Here is a 23,487-nt window from a genome sequence, read left to right as displayed (position 1 = left end):
ATAGGGAAATAGATTTAAAAAATGTATTCTTTCCCAATGAGATGAATGAGGTAACATTCCATCCATCCACTCATTCACTTTATAAGGTAAGAAACTGGATTCTTTCCAGATAGCTGTCACTGAAAACAATCAAGTGTGCTAATAAGCTCATAAAAATGGCAAATAATTTTAAGACTTTAGGCTTTCCAAAATTTGAAGGAAAAATTTTATTTTTTTCCTTTTTCCACCCCACCTCAGATTTTCACAAAGAATATAATTTCCTTTCAAGATATATGTTTTGCTGAGTCTCAGTAATAGTAAAGAAAGAATATAAACGACTGGTTGAAATAAAGTGATACAGTCACCTCTCATGGTGATGTCATTGGGGCTATAAAACTTTCAGTAAACACTTTGTTCTGGACAAGATGAGTCATGCTTCTTACCTGGTGTTTGGAAATTAAGGCGCCTCAGTTCTACTGGGTCTGTTGGATGGTGTGAAGGGACCTCCTTACTGTTTGGTATGCTGCTCTTTCTAGAGTCAGATTCTGCCCTTTTCCTACAGGGAGAGAATAAAAATTTAAGAATAAAACAACCAAAAAAACTGAAACCGATTTAAAAAGGCAAACAATAATGCATGTGTTGCCACCCTACCCTTCCCCCCACCCCATCCCCATTTGTAGTTTTCTCTCCTGGCCTACATTATTTCCTCAGGTCTGAAAATTTTAAGTGGATGATCTCTAAGTCCTCCTTTAGCTCTAGAATTAAATAATTCAGACACTCTGCCTTTAGGCATAAGGAGGTGCTGGTGAGATAGGTTTGGAAACTTGTTCAGCTTTTCTTCCTTGTCCGCTAGTTCTCTTTGGGAGTAAAAGCATAGACTAACCCTAATAACCAATACTATGATTGTAGTTACCATGGAAATAAACTCAGAAACTACTTGGCCTCAAGCTAAACAGCTAAATCTGCCCCCCTCCTTTCTTCTGCAGGATTCATGACTGGTGACTACAAAGTGGACCTGCATTGGATTTTCCCATAACCAGATAAATACAGTAAGTGTTATTTCTAAGAGTTCAAGTTAGCCTGATACCTGGAAGGAGAATCAGGACCACACCAAACCAACATCCTTTTTCTCTTTTAAATTCCAAGGAAAAAGTCATGTTGCCTGTTTATGGTGTTAAGGTAAGCATCTTTGCTTAAAGTGTCATGACGTAATTTTTAAAAATGTCTCTGCAACAAATGTCAGGTTTTTTCATAAGATTGCTTTATCCATGTTTTTTCCAGACAAATAATCACAGAGTGGCACCTAAATATTTTCCTTAAGTTTGAATTAGATGAAAAACTCACTTAACTAAGGGAGAACTTTTCAAACAGTGGTTTCTCCCCAATACAGATTCCAGCAATCTCCAGGTTGGAGTCATAATCAGAGCATCTCACCCTGCTCAGAGCAAAGACATTCTTATCTGGGAGGAGGGTGCAGAGCGGGTAGGAACTCTCTGTCCCTTTTGATATGACTGTGGTTCAGCTCATTAGTGCTGCTGTGGCAATGGGGTCTCATCCAGTGCCACCCAGGTCGTCCCATGGTTAGCTAGAGGGCTCCTGTTAAATAGCCTTTCTTCCCATCTCTGCTCATCTGTATAGAATGAAACCAACCAGAGGATGAAGGGAAGATTGATGCGAAGGGAAAGTATACTTGATTTGCTCAAGTGCAATGCCTTTGGCAAAACGTCCTCAGTGCGATGAATTTTGGGGGGGGGGTGAGTCCTGTTAGACATGTTGTTCTCTCAGAACCTTGGATTAACCTGTCTCAGGATTTACTGCTTCTACCTAAAATTCTCAAATATAGCCTTAGGACATAGCGTACTGCCAAACATACTACCAGTCAGAGGAAAGCAGTGAATTGGAGGCATGCCAGAGGAACTGGCAGCTCCAGTTATATGGAGTGGAAAATGAGAAGGAAAGAAAAAGAAGAGATGAAAGGCTGGTGAGAGATAGATGAAAAGGAAGAGAAAAAGGGGCTAACAAGACAATGTGAAAGAAGGACAGGACAACCACTTGCAGAGTAGAAAATGTCAGTGTGTTTATGCTGTGAGTATTATTAGCCTCATGATACAGACACATGCTTTACTATCAAAGATAAACTGGTTAACAAAACACCACCAAGTTTGGAAAGTCAATCAATCTCAAGTGTAACAAACATATGGTTGGTCTTTTCCAAGTAATCCCAGTGGCCCTTCTCAGGTTTTGGTCTTTTCACAGTCTGGCACTTTTTTTTTTTAACTTATGTGCCAGATCCGATGCCTAAAACCTGGATTTGTATCTCTTTCCAGAATGGCTCTACAGTCCTTCTTGCAGGATTATAGAAGCCTCATGAAGAAATATCTGGGCAAGGAGACACTGACTGTTAGGTATTGGGGGACATCCTCCTTATCTTCTGTTGCACTGAGGCCAGATTGAGTGGCAGTGAGGCAGGGGGAGAAGAAAGAACACTCTGTAAAGACATTTGGTCAGTTTCTTTGGTACCAGGAAAGCGAAAATCCTATCTTGTTGCCCAGTGAGTCTTGGAAAACCCAGAGCATGAGACTAAAGTGACAAGTCACTCTTGTAATAAGTGTGAGGGGTGTTCTGACATTTAATAACTAACTTCTCCCTCAGTCTGTCTAAATAAGATAATCTCTGAGAAACCAGTTTCCAAAACTCCTAGCCAGATAGGAAAATCAGCTGTTTAAATTTCATTCTGCTTCATTTAGTTTTGATGATCACAACACGAATAATTCTGACTGCCCACACTTTACCGCATTGTTTCTAAACAGAAATGTGTTAAAATGTGAGTTTTCTAACAAAGAATTTCTAAGCAAGATTTGCAGGATGAAGAGTTTGATCATCATCAGAAACAACAATCATTTTAAAAAATGAAATTTACTGTTACAAAGCATTAAATGGCATATAATGGTGTTCTTGCTACTTGTCTCCATAGAGAACCACTGAATATAACACTGGAAGGGAGGCAGGTTAGATGGGCATCGAGATCCTTTGCTTAATTTTAACCAGGAATTCATAAATGTGTGTGTGTGTTAGAAAGCTGAAAGGTTAGCTTGGACTGATCAGTAAATAAGCAAGCAATATAGGAATGATTATTATTGCTATTATTCTTCAAGGCTAGAGGACAGGGAAAATAATTTGGAATTAAATACAAATTCTTACTAAAGTATTGCCATCGATATTAGCAGGGTATAAAGATGTTAGTATTCCTGTACAAAGGGTCTTGAGATCATACTTTCAGTAAAAACAAACACAACAAAACAAAAATGACTCACGTTAACACATACAAATGCTCATTTAACCTTAACTACAAACAAAACTCAGAGACAGGTTTTACTACCTTTTAAATTATTTACCTTTAAATAATCTATTTTATCGTCACATATAAACTACTACTTCCTGAATCATTTTAATATCAAAATTACTTTTTATACCTAGGCTTTGTCCATGTTCCCTTTGCCAGTTTCATCTTTTATCTCCAGCCTCCACCCTTACCCCCTTAATACCTCCAAAGTGTACCTGTCTTTTTTGGTTTTTTTTTTGTACTGAGCATTAAAGGGGTTTGTTCTCTATTCCTCACCTGTCAGGCTTACTGCTCCATTTTAATGCAGCAAAAAAGAAAAAGAGAGGCTAGATGTTAGTTGGCCAATGGTAACAAGAGTAACCATGACAACCAAGATTTAACAGCTCATCATTAGGGACATACACTGACACATATTAGAAAATGATAGCATATCAAAATATTCCAAGGCCTCTAATCATGAAGCAAATGGAGGACATGAGAGTACATGGCTAAGCAAAGCATTTGTGGATGTATTAATGTCAGATTCACTTTTATTCATCAACCTACAAAACACTGCCACAACTAATTATATCCTAGGAAGAGTTTGATGGTAGAGATATTATTTGATTTTTAAAAAACATGCCATAAGACAACAACTAATGTACTTAATGGGACTATAACATTATCCCATATAAGAAATTTAGTTCATTAAAAACAGTCTTCTGTTAAGAGGTACATCATTCCTTTAAAACACCTGCAAATTGCACTGACCTGCAGAAAAATTTGCACAATTGTATAATATACCACAAGGTAATTAAGTGGCAGAGATGAGTTCTTCAAACACATTTTAGCAAGTAAGGTGATTATAAATCTTTTTTTTTCCCAGTAAAAGCTTAAGTACATTTTCAGTTTTGGAAAATATAATACTCATCATTATATCTACAGAGCATAACCCATCTATATAGCTGTGCTAATCCAGAAAAGCCATTTATTACCAGTCACTGACATGACCCATATTTTCCTAGTCACAGAGGCACTACTGTATGTGAAGGCTTCCAGCTCACTCTCATTGGCACTTTCACCTGTGATAATAATGTGGACTGTTTAACCATGTTCTTTATGCAGAAAGTGTAACCTTCACCTAAAAGAATTCATCTAAATAGTCTTCATGTTGAGGCAAACTGCAAAATATTTTGTGAGTTCTTAATTGCAAGAAACAAAGATACCAGGTCTACCTCACAGCCAACAAACTATACACCCATATTGCTACAATATCTTCCCTTAAGGTAATCCAGTCCATAGCTTTTGAAAAGTACAAAGTCCACATTTAAACTGTACACACACACACACACACATATACAAAGTGAATAATGAAAATGATATCAGACACACAGGTTCTTTTGATTCTTAAAGTGATTTAGCTAGTTATGCCAAGTTTTTAAAAATCCTACAAGTGTTCCTAACTTGGCTTATTTTTAATCAATCAGTGAAGTCATCAGTGAATCCATTGTAGGAAAACCTATTTCTCTGACAGAGTGAAATACTTAGTGAATTGCCAGTTTTGTATATGAAAAGGCTGTTGAATACTAGGATGAACCAGTGCATACTCTCCACTTCATTCCTCTACCACAGAAATGTCAGCCTTACTGCACATGGGTACATATTTTGTGCAAATATCTATAAGTTTAAAATCTTTTGAAATTTAAATTGCAGGCTAAGGATTTCATTACAGCTCTTGCCAGTCAAGATGAAGGTGATAATGAGAGGTGGAATAAATAAGAGGAGGGGACTGAGTTTATCTACCACTATTTGATTCTTGTAAATTTGATTATTCAGTAGCCCTCTGCACCATGCACTTGCCTTGGCATAAGGAAATACCATGAGGAATAAGACAGAGTCCTTGATCTACAGTTTAGTGGGGGCAGAAAGCCAAGGAAATGGGCAATGGCAGTAATGCGGTAGGTTCTATGATTAAGATAAGCAGAAAGTGCTTTAGAAGCATAGAGAAGGGGGGGCCTTAAGGCAGACTTAACTGCTAAAAGAGGACATGAGATGGACACTCAGAAAGGCTTTCATTTAGCAAGTGGATCTTAGCTTACTTCTAAAGGGTAAGTGAGAGTTTGCTGGGTCAAGACAAGTGCCTGTGGAATGAGTAGAAAGGCTTTCCAAAGGACCTGCTCAAAGGCGAGAAGGCATAGCTCAGTGTGGATGCCTATTTCTTCATAGCATCTCAAAATATTCTGGACTCTGATACCATGGGAATACATGTAGGGCTGATTCGAAAAGAAGATTAAAGAGGTAGAGTCCACAGGGAACCACTGTTAGGAAAGGTCTATACCATGTCTTCGTGCTTTCTAACATCCTAATCCATTTTTCCCTTTCATAGTATATAATAAATACTTATTCATCTTGAAATGCTTTTCTTAGATTTACATTTTAAGAATATTTTCTATAGAAATAATTCCTGAACAGTTTTAGAACTAATGATTGAAAAGTCTTACAGATGTAGCAGATGTGCAGGGTAGATGAACATCAAAGAACATTCAACTTTATGGATTCTTTTTTCTTTGTAGGGGAAGATAGATGAAGGGCAACATGGAGTCATTTAGAAAACATACATGTGCACTGAAGGTAAAAAATAATACAATGTTAATTCTATTACTTGATTTTTTTTTTAGGTTCTCATATTTAAAAAAGGTCAGTTATCTAATCTATGTACTTATTTTAGAAGTGAAGAAACCAGGGCCTGGAGTGTTAGCATGACTTTCTATCCCCTATAGCCACCTAGTTACAAAGCTGGGACTTGAACTCATGTTTCCTGCTTCCTAATTTACTTTTTTTTTCTAAATCTTGCTACATTGTCTCTCTGAAGTTAAAACTGTTAAATCATTGCACATGTATCACAGATACAGTCCAGAATTTTTTTAAAAAAAATCTTAGTGCAGGAAAATTAACAAAGATCTACGAAACATTTCATTAATACTATTCTGATGACCCTTTAAGACCCTTACAAAGCCTCAGTGATATGTTTTGTTATTGATTATCAATGTATTATGGGTTTTAGCACATTTAAAACAAAGTCAAATGAACAGAACGCAAAATGAAAATAACTGCTATTCCATATTACTCTAATTAATAGAAGTAAATCTCCTCAACTGACTCAGTGAGATTTATTTTTTTATATGGACAAACCAGCCACAGCTATAGATCTATTCCTAACAAAGTAGTCTTGTAAACAGGTGTATATTACCAACAGGATTATCAAGATACTGTGAGTCAGCAGTATTACATACTCATTCCCTAATTACAGTATTATTTGCATACAGAAAGTGAAATACTTTAATAATAGTAATGACAGTAATCAATTCTGAGTGATTACCAATGACCTCTGTATAAACTGAAAAACATCTAAAAAGAGAGGTATAGTGTTTGTTATATAATTTTCTTTGCTCAGATTCCAAGCTATTAGAGACACTATTCATTGCCTACAGAAGATTTCCTCTTGAACTGTTTCATGATAATCAGGAAGGACATTGTTGGGTCTACTTGAGTTTCAAGTCAGGAATGTTCTTTACTGCTGAAGCAAGCATTTCTATTTCAGAAATGCTTCATGGGCTTTCAGATGGTTAGCTAAATATACTTAGTATTTGAGGATGTGTGCATTTCCCAACAATTGCTTTAGACAATGCTCACATATGCATACACTAAAATGCAACTTAAATAGTCATAATATCTTTAAATATGATGCCTTTTTTGCAGGATTAGGAAAAATTAAAATAACTGAGTTGATATTTTTCAAGCATATGTGGATAAAGAAAAATTAATTACTAAGGTTGGAATCTTATTTCTCCATATTTATGTAACCAGTTTACAAGGCCATGCACATATCTATTAAGTGGCATGACTTAATGATAGCCAGATAGATCCTAATTAAATGCAACTTAAAAATAAGGTAAGCATCTTGTTCATTCTGAGTAATAACAAACGTCATGTGATCTAGAAACAAAGTTGCCAACAAGCAATTTTCTCCTCTGACCCCCACAGCAGGATGTCAACACTTAGAATTATAGTTGTTTTCTGTAAAACATGTATTTTTTACTTTTTTCTTATTCTATTCTCTTCCGGTAATAAGTGCAGTACATAAGAAGCGAAGGGTACAAGCTCTTGCCTGCCTTAACTCACACAGGATCTTCCACTGTTCTGGGGCACGTGGGAACCTTGAGCTTCCAGGCCTTAGCTCTTACACAAGAGACAAGTGATCAGATACAACAGGCTCCTTACCATACACACTGATAAGATGCAGACTGGAAGGGGGAGACTGAAACCATCAACTAAGATATTCTGGCCTTCATTCATTCGCTTCTTCAGCCATTGTAGGGAGTGGACAATTAAGCAATGGTAACGATTAGGAAAAATAATGATTTTTTTCTTCATTCTTTCTAATTCTGAAAGAGGATAGGTAATTTAATGCACTAGGATTATAAACTTCCTCAACTTGACTTTTTTTTCCCTCAGCCCTGGAATGAAATTGGAAAACAGTCTCAGAAGAGAGTTATTCAAAGGAGCAGTGTCTTGAAAAGTACTGTTTTGAATCCAGAGAAGAGCTTTGGGAAAAGAAAAAAAAAAAAAAAAAAATCTCTTCAGAGAACAAAGGAATGCAGGTAGGAATAATTAATGTAAACCAATGAAAGGAGTTACAGGAGTAGCAAAAAGAAATAATGAAGATAAGATTGTCAGATTAAACATGTAAGCAAGAATCAAAATGAAGACATTCTCATCTAATTTTGAAGGTCAAGGTTATGGTGATGGATGGTGGTTTAGTCGTGTGCAACTCTTGCAACCCCATGGACTATAGCCCACCAGACTCCTGTGTCCATAGGCATTCTCCAGGCAAGAATACTGGAGTGGGTTGCCGTTTCCTTCTCCAGCGGATCTTCCTGACCCAGGAATCGAACTTGGGTCTCAAAGAGAAAAATTATCTTGCAGTAGAAGGGAGTACCTTCACAGTAGCATTCTAAAAGATGAGACACTACAAAGGAAAACAGGAACATAGATTGAGTTGCATGAAAATAAAATTTGGATTCAAAGAAAAATTGATGTAAAGGAAGGTAATTCAGTCACTTTGAATATTGTATTTTTTTAGTTCAGGAAGAAGTGGAAAAATAATTACTGTGTTTTCTATCCAACTAAGCAGTGACCTAGGGGACAAAATCTTACATGTAATGGAGACAGATATAGGATTGACAAAACAGTACATTAGAAAATATGGGTTACTGTGGATTCTTTGCATCCCACCTGTGGTCAAAGACACTAAGAAGGAAAATAGTACCTTGGATTTCCTCTTGGACACAGATGAGAATTCAATACTGAAGATGTGGAATAAGGGTTAGAAGAGGAAAAAATTCATCTTCCATTTTTAGCTACTTTTGCTAAATTTTGAGAAATAGCTACAGAAAAAAATCGCAGTACTCGGGCAAGTTAGACTTGTAATAGTGTTTCAAAAATCCATGCTGAAATGGAGCAATTAATGATCTAATTTGCTTTGGATTATCTGCTTGTGAATAACAACATCTCAACTGTCATGCAAAGAACTCATACTGTGTAAGTACCTCAGAAGATGGAGATTGGATCCATATCTGCTGGGCAACAGAGTCTATACCACACACTGAATGAGCTCAGTTTTTATATTTTGTTCTAACGCTAATGGATACATTTCTCCTCCCAGTGATTACTGGAAATAGTTTTCCGAAGATCAACCACATAATGACCATGAGAGGATGATAGTGTCTTTGAAAACAAGGCAGCCCCCAAGACTGCCGCGGAGGCGCTGGGCAAACCTACCTTTTATAGAGAAGGATAGCTATGACAATGCAGATGATAAAGACCACTGCGAGCACAGGCCCCACAACCCAAATCAAGCCTTCTTCTTCATCTGTGATGGGCTGTGGGTCCAAGTCCATTGACACAACAGGGTCAGAGTAAGGGCTGGTTGCATACATCTTCTGAGGAAAAACAGAGTCTATGTTAGTTATGACTAACTCAATAAGGACTTTCTAGACAGCATCTTTAGCACTTGAAGAAGCAGAGATTCAAGATGTTATGGATTTCATAGTAGTTTCAAAATATTTAAAAGGTGGAGGGAAAGGAAGAAAAAAAGAGTTTTTTGCAATCTAAATTTCTTTATAAAGTATTTCACAATAAAATAATTTTTGATGGTATCTATTTTCATAGATAACTCTCACTGCGATCTATATATTGGAATAGTAAATGATCTTAAGAAGTGTAAGTACCAGTAAATTAACCAGTCACAAAATGTTCACTGAGCAATTTACACTGTGCCAACGTATTACATACAAAATGAAAAATAAACAAAAATACTATAGTTCCAACCCTTAAGATGTAATCACTCAATACATACTTATACAGCAAAATATCAATATTTAAATATTATATTATGAAAGCAGTCCTAAGTACTGCACATTAAAGTCTAAAACTTCAAAAGTTCAGTGTTCAAATTATATAGATGCAAGATATATGGAAGTGATAATATGGCTTTCTAGAACATAATATTTTGAGGACTTAAAAGGACTTAGCAGCTTTTATATAATTTTATTACAGTACTAGTCAGAGGTTGATATGATTAGTCCCAATAGAAAATTGGTAAAGAGAAAAGAGAACCTTATATATTGTTGAGGGGAATGTAAATTGGCACAGCTATTATAGAAAGTAGTTGTTGGTTCCTCCAAACATTAAAAATAAAACTACCATATAACCCAGCAATCCCACTCCTAGGTTTATATCTAAAGGAAATGAAATCACTGTCTCAAAGAGATATCTGCAAACTTGTGTTCTCTGCAATATACTCACAATATCTAACACATGGAGGCAATCTAAAAGTTTCCTTCGGTTGAGTGGACAAATGAAATGTGATTACATGTACACACATATACAAATGCACACAATGGGATATTATTTGGCCATCAAAAGGAGAAAAATCCTGCCAAGATCTTCAATGACATGGATGAATCTGCAGGGTATTATGCTAAGTACAATAAGCCAGACAGAGAAATACATATTACAATATGAGTCCTGCAAATCTAATGTGCAGCAAGGTGACTATAGTAAGTAACACAGTATCATATACCAAAAAGTTACTGAGAGTAGATCTTAAGCTTTCTCACCACAGATACAAAGGAGTTACTTATCTTAATCTTGGTAATCATTCACAGTGTGTATATAAATAAATATATAAAATCATCACAGTTTACATTTTAAATATGTACCACTATATTTGGCAATTAGTCCTCAGTACAGTTGGAAAGATACATGCAACAAAATTACTTGGTGAAGGAAGGGACTGAATATACATAAATTCTATTTCTCTAATATCTAGATTTGTTCTGTCCTATTTTAGATTATCTCAGAAGAAGATTCTCTTGATTTTTCCCATCTTTAAAATACTGTCTTTACCAATAGAGACGAGTCCACAGTCATGAGCTGCCCCACATCTTAAGAATAATCTAACAGCTCATACAGCTCAAAAAGAAACAACCCAATCAACAAATGGGCAGAAGACCTAAATAGACATTTCTCCAAAGACATACACATGACCAACAGGCACATGAAAGGATGCTCAACATCACTAATTATTAGAGGAATGCAAATCAAAACTACAATGAGCTATCACCTCACACTGATCAGAATGGCCATCATCAAAAAAGTCTACAAATAATAAATGCTGACAAGGGTGTGGAAAAAGGGAACCCTCTTACACTGTTGGTGGGAATGTGGATTGGAATAGCCACTATGGAAAACAGTAAAGTGGTTCCAAGGAAAACTAAAAATAGAATTACTATGTGATCCAGCAATCCCACTCCTTCATATTCAGAAAAGAAAAATTTTAAAAAGACACATGCACCTCACTGTTCATAGCAGCACTGTTCACAATAGCCAAAACATGGAAACAAACAACCTAAATGTCCATCAACAGAGGAATGGGTACAGAAGAAATAGTACAGATATAATGGAATATTACTCTGCCATAAAAAGGAGTGTGCTAAGTCACTTCAGTCATGTCTGATTCTCTACAACCCCATGAACCATAGCCCACCAGGCTTCTCCATCCATGGGATCTGCCAGGCAAGACTACTGGAGTGGGTTGCCATGCCCTCCTCCAGAAAAAGGAATGAGACAGTGCCATTTTCAGCAACAGAGATGGACTTAGAGATTATTATACTAAGCAAAATGTCAGACAAAGTCAAACACCATATGATAGCACTTATATGGGGAACCCAAAATATGACACAAATGAATCTATCTATGAAGCAGAAATGGATTCACAGACACAGAGAACAGATCTGTGTTTACCAAGGGGAGGAGAGAAGGGCTGGACTGGGAGTTTGGGGTTAGCAGATGCAAACTATCACATTTAGAATGGATAGACAGTAAGGTCTTACTGTATATAGCAGGGAACTATATTCAATCTCTGGGGCTAAATCATAATGAAACAGAATGTACATATGTATATATACATATATATCTATGTATATACACACACACTCACAACTGCCATTGCAAGAGATGCAGGTTCAATCCTGGGTTGGGAAGATGCCCTGGAGAAGGAGATGGCAACCCACTCCAGAAATCCCATGGACAGGGGAGCCTGGCAGGCTACAGTCCATGGAATCACAAAGGGTTAGACATGACTTAGCAACTAATCAACATTTCTCTCTCTCTCTCTCTCTCTCTGTATATATGTATATGTACATATATATATATGTAACTGAGGCACTTGGCTGTACAGCAGAAATTAATACATTATAAATCAGCTATTATTTCAATTTAAAAAAAAGCCTGTTTCTCCTCTTCTCACTCGAGCACCACCGTAGATCCTATTTTCTCATTTGCTAACCTCACCTTATACAGTTCTTACACATCCAGACACCTGTTCCAGATTAGCCACAGTGGACCAAGCCTTTTTAAAAAACTTTTTCCTTTGTGACTGAAGAGGCATTAACTTCCAATTTAAACAGTTCATGCAGCTTGATATCAAAGAAACAAACAACCCAATTAAAAAAGGGCAGAAGATCTAAATAGACATTTCCCCAAAGAAGATATACAGATGGCTAAGAGGCACATGAAAAAAATGCTCAACAGTGCTAATTATTAGAGACATGCAAATCTAAACGAGAATGAGGTATAATCTCACACCAATCAGAATGGCCATCATCAAAAAGTCTACAAATAAATAAACACTCCTATACTGGTTGGTGAGCATGTAAACTGCAGCCAGTGGAGAACAGGAACTGTGGAGGTTCTTAAAAAACTGAAAATAGAACTACCATATAAGACAGCGACCCTACTCTAAGACATTTATCCAGAGAAAAGTATAATTCAAAAAAATACATACACCGCAATGTCTACTGCAGCACTATTTTCAACAGCCAAGACATGTGAACAACTTGAATATCCATGGATAAATGAATAAAGAATACATATACACACACAAACACACATCAAAATATTACTCAAGCATAAAAAAGATCAAAATAATGCCATTTGCAGCAAAATGGATGGACCTAGAGATTATCATACCGATTGAAGAAAGTTAGAGGAAGACAAATATCATATGATACCACTCCATACATGGAAGCTAATTAAAAAAAAACAAACATACAAATGACCCTATTTAGAAAACAGAAATAGACTCACAGGCATAGGAGAAAACCTACAGTTACCAAAGGGGAAAGGAGCAGGAGAAGGATAAATTAGCGAGGGACTACTGTAGATAAAATAGATAACCAACAAAGACTGGGAACTCTACTCAATATCTTGTGATAATCTATGAGGGAAAATAATCTGAACTAGAATAGATACATGCAGATATGTACAACAGAATCACTTTGCTATATAACTGAAACTAACACATTGTAAATTAGCTATTCTTCAATTAAAAAATAATGCTCTCCTTTGGTTCTCCTAATTCTATGGTCAACAGATCCCTTCCTGATCTTTCCAAATAGCTATGTCTTGTTAACTGTCTCTGAATCCATTTGATGAGCCAGTATTCTTAAATTCTATTCTCTGCTATCTCTTTTTCACTCCTGTGTAGCAAGGTGATCCTCAGCTTTAACTTCCAACCACTATGCAGATTACTTCCCCATTAATGGTCCTTAACTTAGTAATTCTGCTACGTCCCAGATCTTCATTTCCAAATTCAGTTCCTAGAGACTCCTACATCTATCCTCAAATTAAGAACTTCGGGTTATTTTTCTGCTTCCCAGATATACCCTCCTTTCGACTTGCTAATCTCTCTTTCCTCTCAACAGCAAGGAATGAAAACTTACTGATTCTATCTGATCAGTTCTCTCCAGCCTCAGGCCTCAGGTCCTCTTTCCATTGTCACAATACCACTTTTCTCATTACCTCATCCACATCCACCCAAACCATACCAAGAAGTTCTTTCCTCTAGTAGTGTCTACTGCTACTAGAGATATTATCCTAAACTGCAGCTGCAAAACCTTCAGGAGACACTCTGGCAATTCCTAAATAAAAATTAGACATCTTAGCATGATTCTTAAGGGCCTCCACAATTTTTTTTTTAACTTTACCACATATAACATCAGTTCAGTACAGTTCAGTCACTCAGTCGTGTCTGGCTCTTTGCGACCCCATGAACTGCAGCAGGCCGGTCCTCCCTGTCCATCACCAACTCCCAGAGTTTACCCAAACTCATGTCCATCGAGTCAGTGATGCCATCCAACCATCTCATCTTCTGTTTTCCCCTTCTCCTTCTGCCCTCAATCTTTCCCAGCATCAGGGTCTTTTCAAATGAGTCAGCTCTTCACATCAGGTGGCCAAAGTATTGGAGTTTCAGCTTCAACATCAGTCCTTCCAATGAACACTCAGAACTGATCTCTTTTAAGATGGACTGCTTGGATCTCCTTGCATTCCAAGGGACTCTCAAGAGTCTTCTCCAACACTACAGTTCAAAAGCATCAATTCTTCAGCACTCAGCTTTCTTTATAGTCCAACTCTCGCATCCATACATGACTACTGGAAAAACCATAGCCTTGACCAGACGGACCTTTGTTGACAAAGTAATGTCTCTGCCTTTTAATATGCTGTCTACATTGGTCATAACTATCCTTCCAAGGAGTAAGCGTCTTTTAATTTCATGGCTGCAATCACCATCTGCACTGATTTTGGAGTCCAAAAAAATAAAGTCAGCCACTGTTTCCACTGTTTCCCCATCTATTTGCCATGAAGTCACAGGACCGGATGCCATGATCTTAGTTTTCTGAATGTTGAGCTTTAAGCCAACTTTTTCACTCTCCTCTTTCACTTTCATCAAGAGGCTCTTTAGTTCTTTTTCACTTTCTGCCATAAGGGTGGTGTCATCTGTATATCTGAGGTTATTGATATTTCTCCCGGCAATCTTGATTCCAGCTTGTGCTTCCTCCAGCCCAGCGTTTCTCATGATTTTCTCTGCACATAAGTTAAATAAGCAGGGTGACAATATACAGCCTTGACGTACTCCTTTCCCAATTTGGAACCAGGCTGTTGTCCCATGTCCAGTTCGAACTGTTGCTTCCTGACCTGCATACAGGTTTCTCAAGAGGCAGGTCAGATGGTCTGGTATGCCCATCTCTTTCAGAATTTTCCAGTTTACTGTGATCCACACAGTCAAAGGCTTTGACATAGTGAATAAAGCAGAAATAGATGTTTTTCTGGAACTCTCTTGGTGTAACATATTCTATAATAACAGACTTCTTGCTACTACTACCAGAATGCTGTATTTTCTCTTTGCTGTCTCAAGTTCTGTAATATTTAGCTCCTGAAATTCAACTCATCTTCAAGTCCTCATTTAAATTCTGCCTCTGTTGAAGCTCTCTTCTCCTTAACTGGAAATAATTAGTCATTTCACAAAATGTAAGTAAAATAATTTTAATAATTTGAGGTAGTCCTATTTGCTTTTTAACGGTAGTGGTCAAACTATATTGTGTTTTGATCTGTGTATATGCCTTATTTTCTTTAATGAAACTATAAACTCCTTGAAGGTACAGATTTATATACAATTTATGTTTGTATGCTTAAAGCAACCAGAACTTTGCATTTAGTGGGTTCCCAGAAAATCTTTGTTGAATAAAATGCTCATTTTTTTCAAATGACTGACAGTATTAAAACATGAGAGAGCATACTTATTTTTCCATGATCAGTAAATATACTTATTTACAGTCTGCATTTTTTAAAAAGTAGGGCATATTTTCTGAATTTAAGTAGGACAAGCTCAGCAGTCATTCTGGAGAATACATGCCCACTAAATGCATATATGCTAGTCTCCTTTCCCATTTTCCTCACTATGTCCAAGAAAAAGATTGACTTGACTTTCAGATTTTCTAATGGCATCAAAAGAAGATTAAAAACTCAATATATTCCAAACCTTCTTAGAAGTAGATAAAAAAGGAAAGATATGTACAGTATAAGGATTTACGCAAAGGACTTGGCAAATACATTCTATATCCAAGAAACATGATTCTTTATATAATTGTTTTGCTTTAAATTTCCCCCTATTTTGTGGGTCACATTCAAACTATTTGGGAGACTGAAATAAGCAAAACTCTGTAATGTGAAATTCTCTACCAAGAGCCTTTGAGATAATAATCTTGGTTAGTCAAGACAGAAATCTAACCAGAGATTTTTCCCGAAGTACACAGATTTCCAACCCAAATCAGGAAACAGAGACATGTGAAAAGGAAAAGAAAACTGTAAAATGATATCAGCCTTATGAAAAGCAGAATTTGTTCAGTATGTGGGGGTAATGGAAAAGGTTAAATGTTAGTCATTCTAAACCAGTCCTTTGATACGCTTAATGAGGCAGTTAATTGGGGGACAGCTCAATTGGGAAGGTAGATATTTTCTGTATGCAAATTACCATCCCACCCTTTCATCACTTATGAAAATCTGGAGTTTACAAAAGACTGTATCACTACAAGAGCATTATATTAGTTGAATGCAAGTCTCTTCTAATAAATGCTGGCATGAACACATAGAAAACAAAGGAAATACTGTTAGTTTTGAAAATGATGTTGAAAAAGATGATGGAGAAAGGGGCAATTTAGACAATTTATATTTGGAAAGAAATGCTAATTACATAATTTATTCATCAATGGTGATACTTTCCAACACTAGTAGAAACATTTGGGAGACTTTAGAAACCAGAGTCTCTGACAGTGCATGATCTGATGAACTTCCTTTTCATTGGAGTCTCTGATCTACCTCAATGCTCTGAACATGCTTTAGGAAATGTCCTAGAGCTATTTAAAGAAAATTTCTTTCAAATATCTAAAAATCATTAAAAAAAAGAATATGATTCCAGCATTCCATGCCCTTGATGTTCTGACGTAAAACCTTCAACTAGAAAGAGAAAGCATATCTGTACGTTAAAATTCCAGGAAGCCTGCCACTTTGTTTTCAAATGACACCCTGTGCACAAAGGTAAACCAGGCAGAAAGGCTGCCTTTGTGTTTTGATTTTCCAGGAGGGAATTCCTTCAGTCATTTGAAGAGAAGCCCCACTCTATATGCTAACACCGGATGTGGAGAAATCTTTGATATATCTTAGACTTCTCCTATCGAGGGGAAGGGCCTGGCTCTACCTAATTGCCATACCTGTCAGTTTTAGACCCCCAAAGAAGATACAGTTTAGAATATGTATGTTAAATGTTAATGTGACCAGCCACTTCAAAATCTACCTCCCTCACATCTACATTCTCGCCCTCTCTGTCTTTTTAACATTCAAAGCAACTGAAGCAGAAAACAACGTGAGAGCAAGATGAATTACATAAAAGCAGACAATTCATTATTTAGAGGACCTTAGGAATGCTGTTTTATTGGATTTTTTTCTAACTTCCTTGGCTCTTCACTGATAAAGTCACTGGTAAATTGCTATAATTTAAGATACAGGCTATGCTTGCCTTTTCCTAGATAGAACTTCCCTTGAATCTGGGCAGAAAGCACTACGGGCTCACTGGCAATTCTAGGAGAATAAAATACATACATACAATCACCACTCCCCTCTTAGTTGATATTTTCAAATACTTGGAAATAGACTATGTTTAATCTCAGAGTTTGTTAGTTCCTTTGGAATCACACAGGCTAAGGTCTATTAGGTATTTTGCAACAACATACCTAGTATTAAATACACACACACACATATGTGTATATATATATATATATATATACTTGAGAACAGTCACGAGGATGAGCAATGAGAAAAGAGATGAGCAATGATAGCTGTCATTTCTATCCAGATGTGTGTCACATTAAGATTCCTATAAAAGGCATCCAAATTGAAAAGGAAGAAGTAAAACTGTCACTATATGTAGATGATATTATAGTATATATAGAAAACCCTCACGTCTCCCCCCAAAATATTATTAGAACTAGTAAATGAATTCAATAAAGTTGCAGGATATAAAGTTAATATTCAGAAATCTGTTGCTCTTCTATATACAAATAATGAGGTATCAGAGAAAGCAAGAAAACAATCCTGTTTAAAATTGCATCAAAAAGAATATAACACCTAGGAATAAACTTAACCAAGGAGGTGAAAGACCTATACTCTGAAGACCTATACTATAAAACACTGATGAAAGAATTTGAAAAATGATAAAAAGAATTGGGACGATGTCATCTGTCCTTGGATTGGAAGAACTAATATTAGAAAATGTCCAAACTACTGAAGGTAATCCATAGACTTAATGCAAACCCTATCAAGTTACCCATGGCATTTTTCACAGATCCAAAACCAAATAACCCTAAAATTTATATGAAACCACAAAAGATTCTGAAAAGTCAAAATGATATTGAGAAAAAAAAGAACAAAGCTAGATGAATCATGCTTCCTGATTTCAGACTACATTATAAAGCTGTAGTAATCAAAATTGCATGGTACTGGCACAAAAACAGACCAATAGATCAATGGAAAAGAAAACAGACTCAAGAAATAAGTCCATGCACCTATGGTAAACTATTTTACCACAGAGGTTAGACTACATAATGGAGAACAGATAGTCTTTTCAATAAGTAGTGCTAGGAAAGCTAGACAACTACATATAAAAGAATGAGATTAGAACATTCCCTCACTTACTCCCTCCCTTATTATATCCAAAGTAATCTTAAAATGGATTAAGGACCTAAATGTAAGACCTGAAACCAGAAAACTCCTAGAAGAGAAGACAGGCAGGAAATGCATAAATCGTATCTTTTTTTTTAATCTCTTAAGGCAAAAGAAATAAAAAGGAAAAAAGGACCTAATTAAACTTTACACAGCAAAGAAATCCATCAACAAAACAAGATAACCTACTGAAAGAGAAAAATATTTGCAAATGACAAGACTGCTAACTACTTAGTATCCAAAATATAGGGCTTCCCTGGTAAAGAATTTGCCTGCAATGTGGGAGACCTGGGTTTGATCCCTGGGTTGGGAAGATTCCCAGGGGAAGAGAACAGCAACCCACTCCAGTATTCTTGCCTGGAGAATTCCATGCACAGAGGAGCCTGGCAGGCTACAGCCCATGGGGTTGCAAAGAGCTAGACACGACAGAATGACTTTTACCTCACCTCACCTCACCTCATCCAAAATATAAACAGCTCATACAACTCAATATTTAAAAAAAGATAAAAAAGATAATCCAGTTAAAAATGAGCAGAATACCTGAATAGATATGGTTTTGAAAGAAGACATACAGATTACAGTCACATGAAAGGATGCTCAATGTCTCTAATCATTACAGATGAATGAGTAAAGAAAATGTGATATACAACACACACACACAATGGAATATTACTCAGTCATAAAAAATTATGTCATTTTAATCAACATGGATGACCCTAGGAAGAATCATGCATAGTGAAATAAGTCAGAAAGAAAAAGACAAATACCATATGATATCACTTACATGTGGAATCTAAAATAGTAAAATAAGCGAATGAATACAAAACAGAAGCAGACTCACAGATATAAAGAACAAACTAGGGGTTACCAGTGGAGAGTGAGAAGAGACCTGGGGCAAGATGGGGGTCTGGGATTGAGTTACAAATGCTAGAAGAAGAAAAAAACAAAGAAGAAACAAAGACCACCATGCACTATCGATCTGGACTTCATAAACTAGAAATCCACCTAAATGTCCTGTGATGACAGACACAGCCTTATCTGTAATGAAATCACAAGCAGATTACTCAGCAACATTCAAAGAGTAGACAGCCTGTTACTACATTTAAGTTAAATCTCATGAGAAACAATTAGGATGCGTGTAGCCCCATATCCCCACATTCTGGTGAAAAACGTATTTAAGAATACCACCAATAATATGGATGCCATCACATTTCACTTACAGACTCTGCGTGTTCCATCACTGCTAACACAAAGAAGACATATTCTTGACCACTCTGGAGTTGCTTGTTTGTAAATCCACCGTAATGTTTGTCATCCCCCAGGGTGAACTCGGTGGGAAGGACATCAAAATGAGCGGCAATATATGGCTTTAATTCAACTTCTCTTCCATGACGGAGGCTTCTGCGTTTCCTAGATATCTCTTTAAGCAACTTAAAGGGAAAAAGTGGGAAACAGATAAAGAAATGTAAACAACAATAACCCAACTTAATGACAGTTTAATAAGGGAAATTAATTCAGGGCTGGGAACAACCCAAATTCAATGTGTCCACTTCTCATGCGTGTCAGCATTACTAAATCTCAGTCTGTCTTCCAAATGCCTGTCCTGCTGTTAGGGTAAGACACTGTATTGCAGATGCAAGGCTCAGGCTATAAACAGAGGGCAATTAGATCCTTTACTGGTAGCTCACATCATTGTCCACTCTAATGAAATCCTTTCAAAGGACAAGAAAGCATTACAACTTGTCTATGGAAAAAAAGTCAGTTTGATTCACAAAAGCCTGTCATGCAGGCTTTATCACTGTGATTTATTAAACAAGTACTAACCTCAGAAAAAGTCAAAGACCAACATTTTGAAGAGTTAGTAATGACATAATTTGTATGACGTATAGTCCCTCAAATAAACATAAAATAGACTCTGATGACCAATTTTTAATTAACATTTTAAATAGACATTGTCACTTATTTAACAACTTTTGGCTTGACTTGTCTCCTTGATTTAACCATTTAGGGTACAATTCCTTGCATTTATCATGACAGCAAGTTTTTTCAGAGCTCACAGCTCTCTGGAGATGTTAAATTATCTAGCTAGGTGATAAAAAGGCAGGCTAGAGAAAAAATAATTATATTACCCAGAATGAAACAAACATAAACATGCATACACACAAATCCTTCATGTATTTTTAACTGGAAAAAAAAAAAAACTACAAATTATGGTTTGATACTCTATTGTTTTTGTAGTTACTATTTGGAGAAAATCATGTTAATGATATGACAATTTCAAAATGATGACCAAGTTCTCTCTGCTCCCATTAAATATTGATATTTTATAGGGCTTAGGGTAAGTTTATAGCAGTCTGAGTTGCCTTTGAATATAAGAGGCACCGTAATTGTTTTTTTTGAAAGAATGCTGGTTTATTTTACTACCTCTATAGAGAAGACTGTGTATCTGAGACCCTACACAATGAAGGCCAAGCTTCTCTAATAATAACAGCTGCAGACTATATACACGGCAAATACCAAGACCTTCTGTTAGGAACTTGATGGTTAACTTGTCTCTAACACAAAGTTGTAAATGTGCTAACCTGGTCAAAATTATAACCTAAAAATGTAAAAATCACTCTTTTGGTTATACATATATAATTTGTGCCCATGTTATTGAATTTAATTTATAATGTTCTCAAATTTTCTGTTAAATTTGAGTTTATTGATACAATTAAGATTATTTAACATGTAAGCTCTTTTATGAAAACCACAGTAGGCTTCTTTAGCACAATTGGACCATCTTATGATAAATTCAGATAGACTGATCAATTATGGACCAGCTGGCGTATAATAAAGCTAGTCCAGAAACATAGCACTATCTTTTGATCCTGTTGTCAAATTTAGGTTTTCTTATAATAATGATGATAATGGCAATAATAATTGTATTTGTTAAGCACTTACTAGGTGCCAGGCACCATTCTCAAGAGACTAAACATAGCTTATTTTATTTACTCATAAAAACTCTATAAAATAGATTATTATTACCTCTATATAAATGAGGAAACTGAGGCACAATAGAAAGTAATAATATTGGATTCAATTGGTAAAATGAAATTACTTGTAAGACATTTTTTCCAACCATATTTTTGTTTACATGGAGGCTGCACAATATTAAAGAAATACAAATGCAACATTAGGATAAATTAATACTCTTAATTGTTTTAACTGAGTCTGTACTTAAATATATAATTTTTGTCTATCTGCTTTCATTAACACAGAAAAATGCATGCTTTCTTATTTTTCTGGATTCTTTAAATATTTTTAATTCTGATGTAAATGTTTAACATATACTTGAAAAGTCACTACATAGGTTCTTGTTGATATGTAGGAGATGATGGGCCATTACTTTGAGAAGGACAAATGCAGTACAGATGAGCTGAAAAGCTTTTTGAAGTTGGTTAATCAGAAACATTTACCATCAGTTGTTTATGCAACTGTGTCCCCTCTTCTACTCCACTGATCAAACCCTACCTTGATTTTATTCATACTTCAGATGTAGGCAACTGTCATAATTCATCCATATCACTGTCATGAGTGAGTACCTTTTGCTGGGGTTTCTTTAGAAGACTTAGAGGAAGTACCTTAAAATATTTTAGCGTTTTGGTCCCCCTTAGACCCAATGCTGCCATTCCCTAAGGTCAAACCTGGAACCTTAGGCTGCCCTAATGTCTGTGGGATGCTTCTTGTGTGATACTTTATATGGGTCAAGTGTGCTCAGATGACATGAAGTGAGCCAATATGTTCAAGTTACAACCACAAATGACCACATTATTTTATAGCAAGCCTTTGAAGTACAATGCAATGAAAAGCTTATGATATATTACAAGACTTGCCCTGAATTAAATATAACTAACATTTTTAGGAGTCATTCTGTCCAAAATTCATTTTGACTATCAAGGTCTGCTCTGCCCAGTCTGACCTTGACAACTAAGAGTTCCAGTCTATGAATTTATTATGTGAAGATTATCCCCAGACAAAGGATAAATGAGCTCAGAAGACAATACTGAGAGTGACTCTGTTTAGAAAGCCTCTTTCTACTTTTTATGGGCCTCGATGTGAAGCACACATGTGGAAATCCCCTCGGGCCACCATTCTATTCGATGATAGGGTTTCAATGATTTGAATTACAGGCCTTTCTGAAAAATCACTTGGTCAAATACATTTAAGAGAGGAACACTGCTTTGTCAAACTTGGCAGTACCAAGCTATAGATAAAATTACTACAATGCTTTTATTATCCATGGTAGGAAAAAAAAAAAAAAAACCTGTCCGTAGGAATCAGAAACTGGATGAGTAAGCACACAGTGAGGCCGTAGCCTCCTTTCATTTGTTCCCCTCCACAATGGTTACAAGATGTATTGGAGGTAATTCCAGAAGATATATCAAGGGCTTTAGTATTGTATCAGAAATAATTTTCATTTTCCAGTCAATGCATATCTTATTTCTTCCACCATTAATTCTACAATGTGGTCTCAATTATATCAGTAACAAAAGTGGGAAAGAACCCATCCTGACCCCAAAATTTTGAATTAATAAATGTTCTTTATCAAACTATTATACAGATTAATGCACCACAACTTGTGGGATGATTAAAATGACCCTTTGTTATGGGAATGAGCAGCAGAGACCCACAGAATTTAATTGCAAGAAAGTTCAATGTCATATAGCTCTATACTTTAATCCATTAGAATTGCTGTACATTTCGGAGGTTAAAACCTGGCTATAAAAGAGAATCAGCCTGTTATTACTTACTATCAAATGGCTCTACTTCTAAGGAAAGCTTTTTTTTTTTAAGTATTTGATGTCATTTTTGGCTTGGAGCTTAACTCCTTGGAAACTTTTTTTCAATAGATAGAAAGAGTCAGATTTTATAAGTTGCCTTTCCATTTTAAATCCAATTCCATCTGAATTCTGTATTTCAGCTGAGAACTGATTAAAATAATAAAGAATATGTTAGGATTAACTGAT

The 23,487-nt window shown here is 36.1% G+C and overlaps 1 protein-coding gene across 18 annotated transcripts in view; it reads right to left on the bottom strand.

The window, feature by feature from the left end:
* Nucleotides 1-23,487, bottom strand: part of PTPRD (protein tyrosine phosphatase receptor type D) — a 541,446-nt gene that overhangs the window by 132,724 nt on the left and 385,235 nt on the right. For 11 of the 18 annotated variants that reach the window (XM_061132759.1, XM_061132767.1, XM_061132760.1 and 8 more), the window contains 3 exons: nt 19,699-19,908; nt 9,143-9,303; nt 423-535 (listed from right to left, as the gene is read on the bottom strand). In XM_061132759.1, coding sequence (XP_060988742.1) covers nt 423-535; nt 9,143-9,303; nt 19,699-19,908 — 484 coding nt within the window. The remainder of the gene's footprint in view (nt 1-422; nt 536-9,142; nt 9,304-19,698; nt 19,909-23,487) is intronic. The other 7 variants (XM_061132761.1, XM_061132763.1, XM_061132776.1 and 4 more) reach the window with 1 other exon arrangement.

Source organism: Dama dama, chromosome 29 (genome assembly GCF_033118175.1).
Source record: "Dama dama isolate Ldn47 chromosome 29, ASM3311817v1, whole genome shotgun sequence".
NCBI classification, from domain to species: domain Eukaryota; kingdom Metazoa; phylum Chordata; class Mammalia; order Artiodactyla; family Cervidae; genus Dama; species Dama dama.
This window is presented reverse-complemented; position numbering and strand designations above follow the sequence as displayed.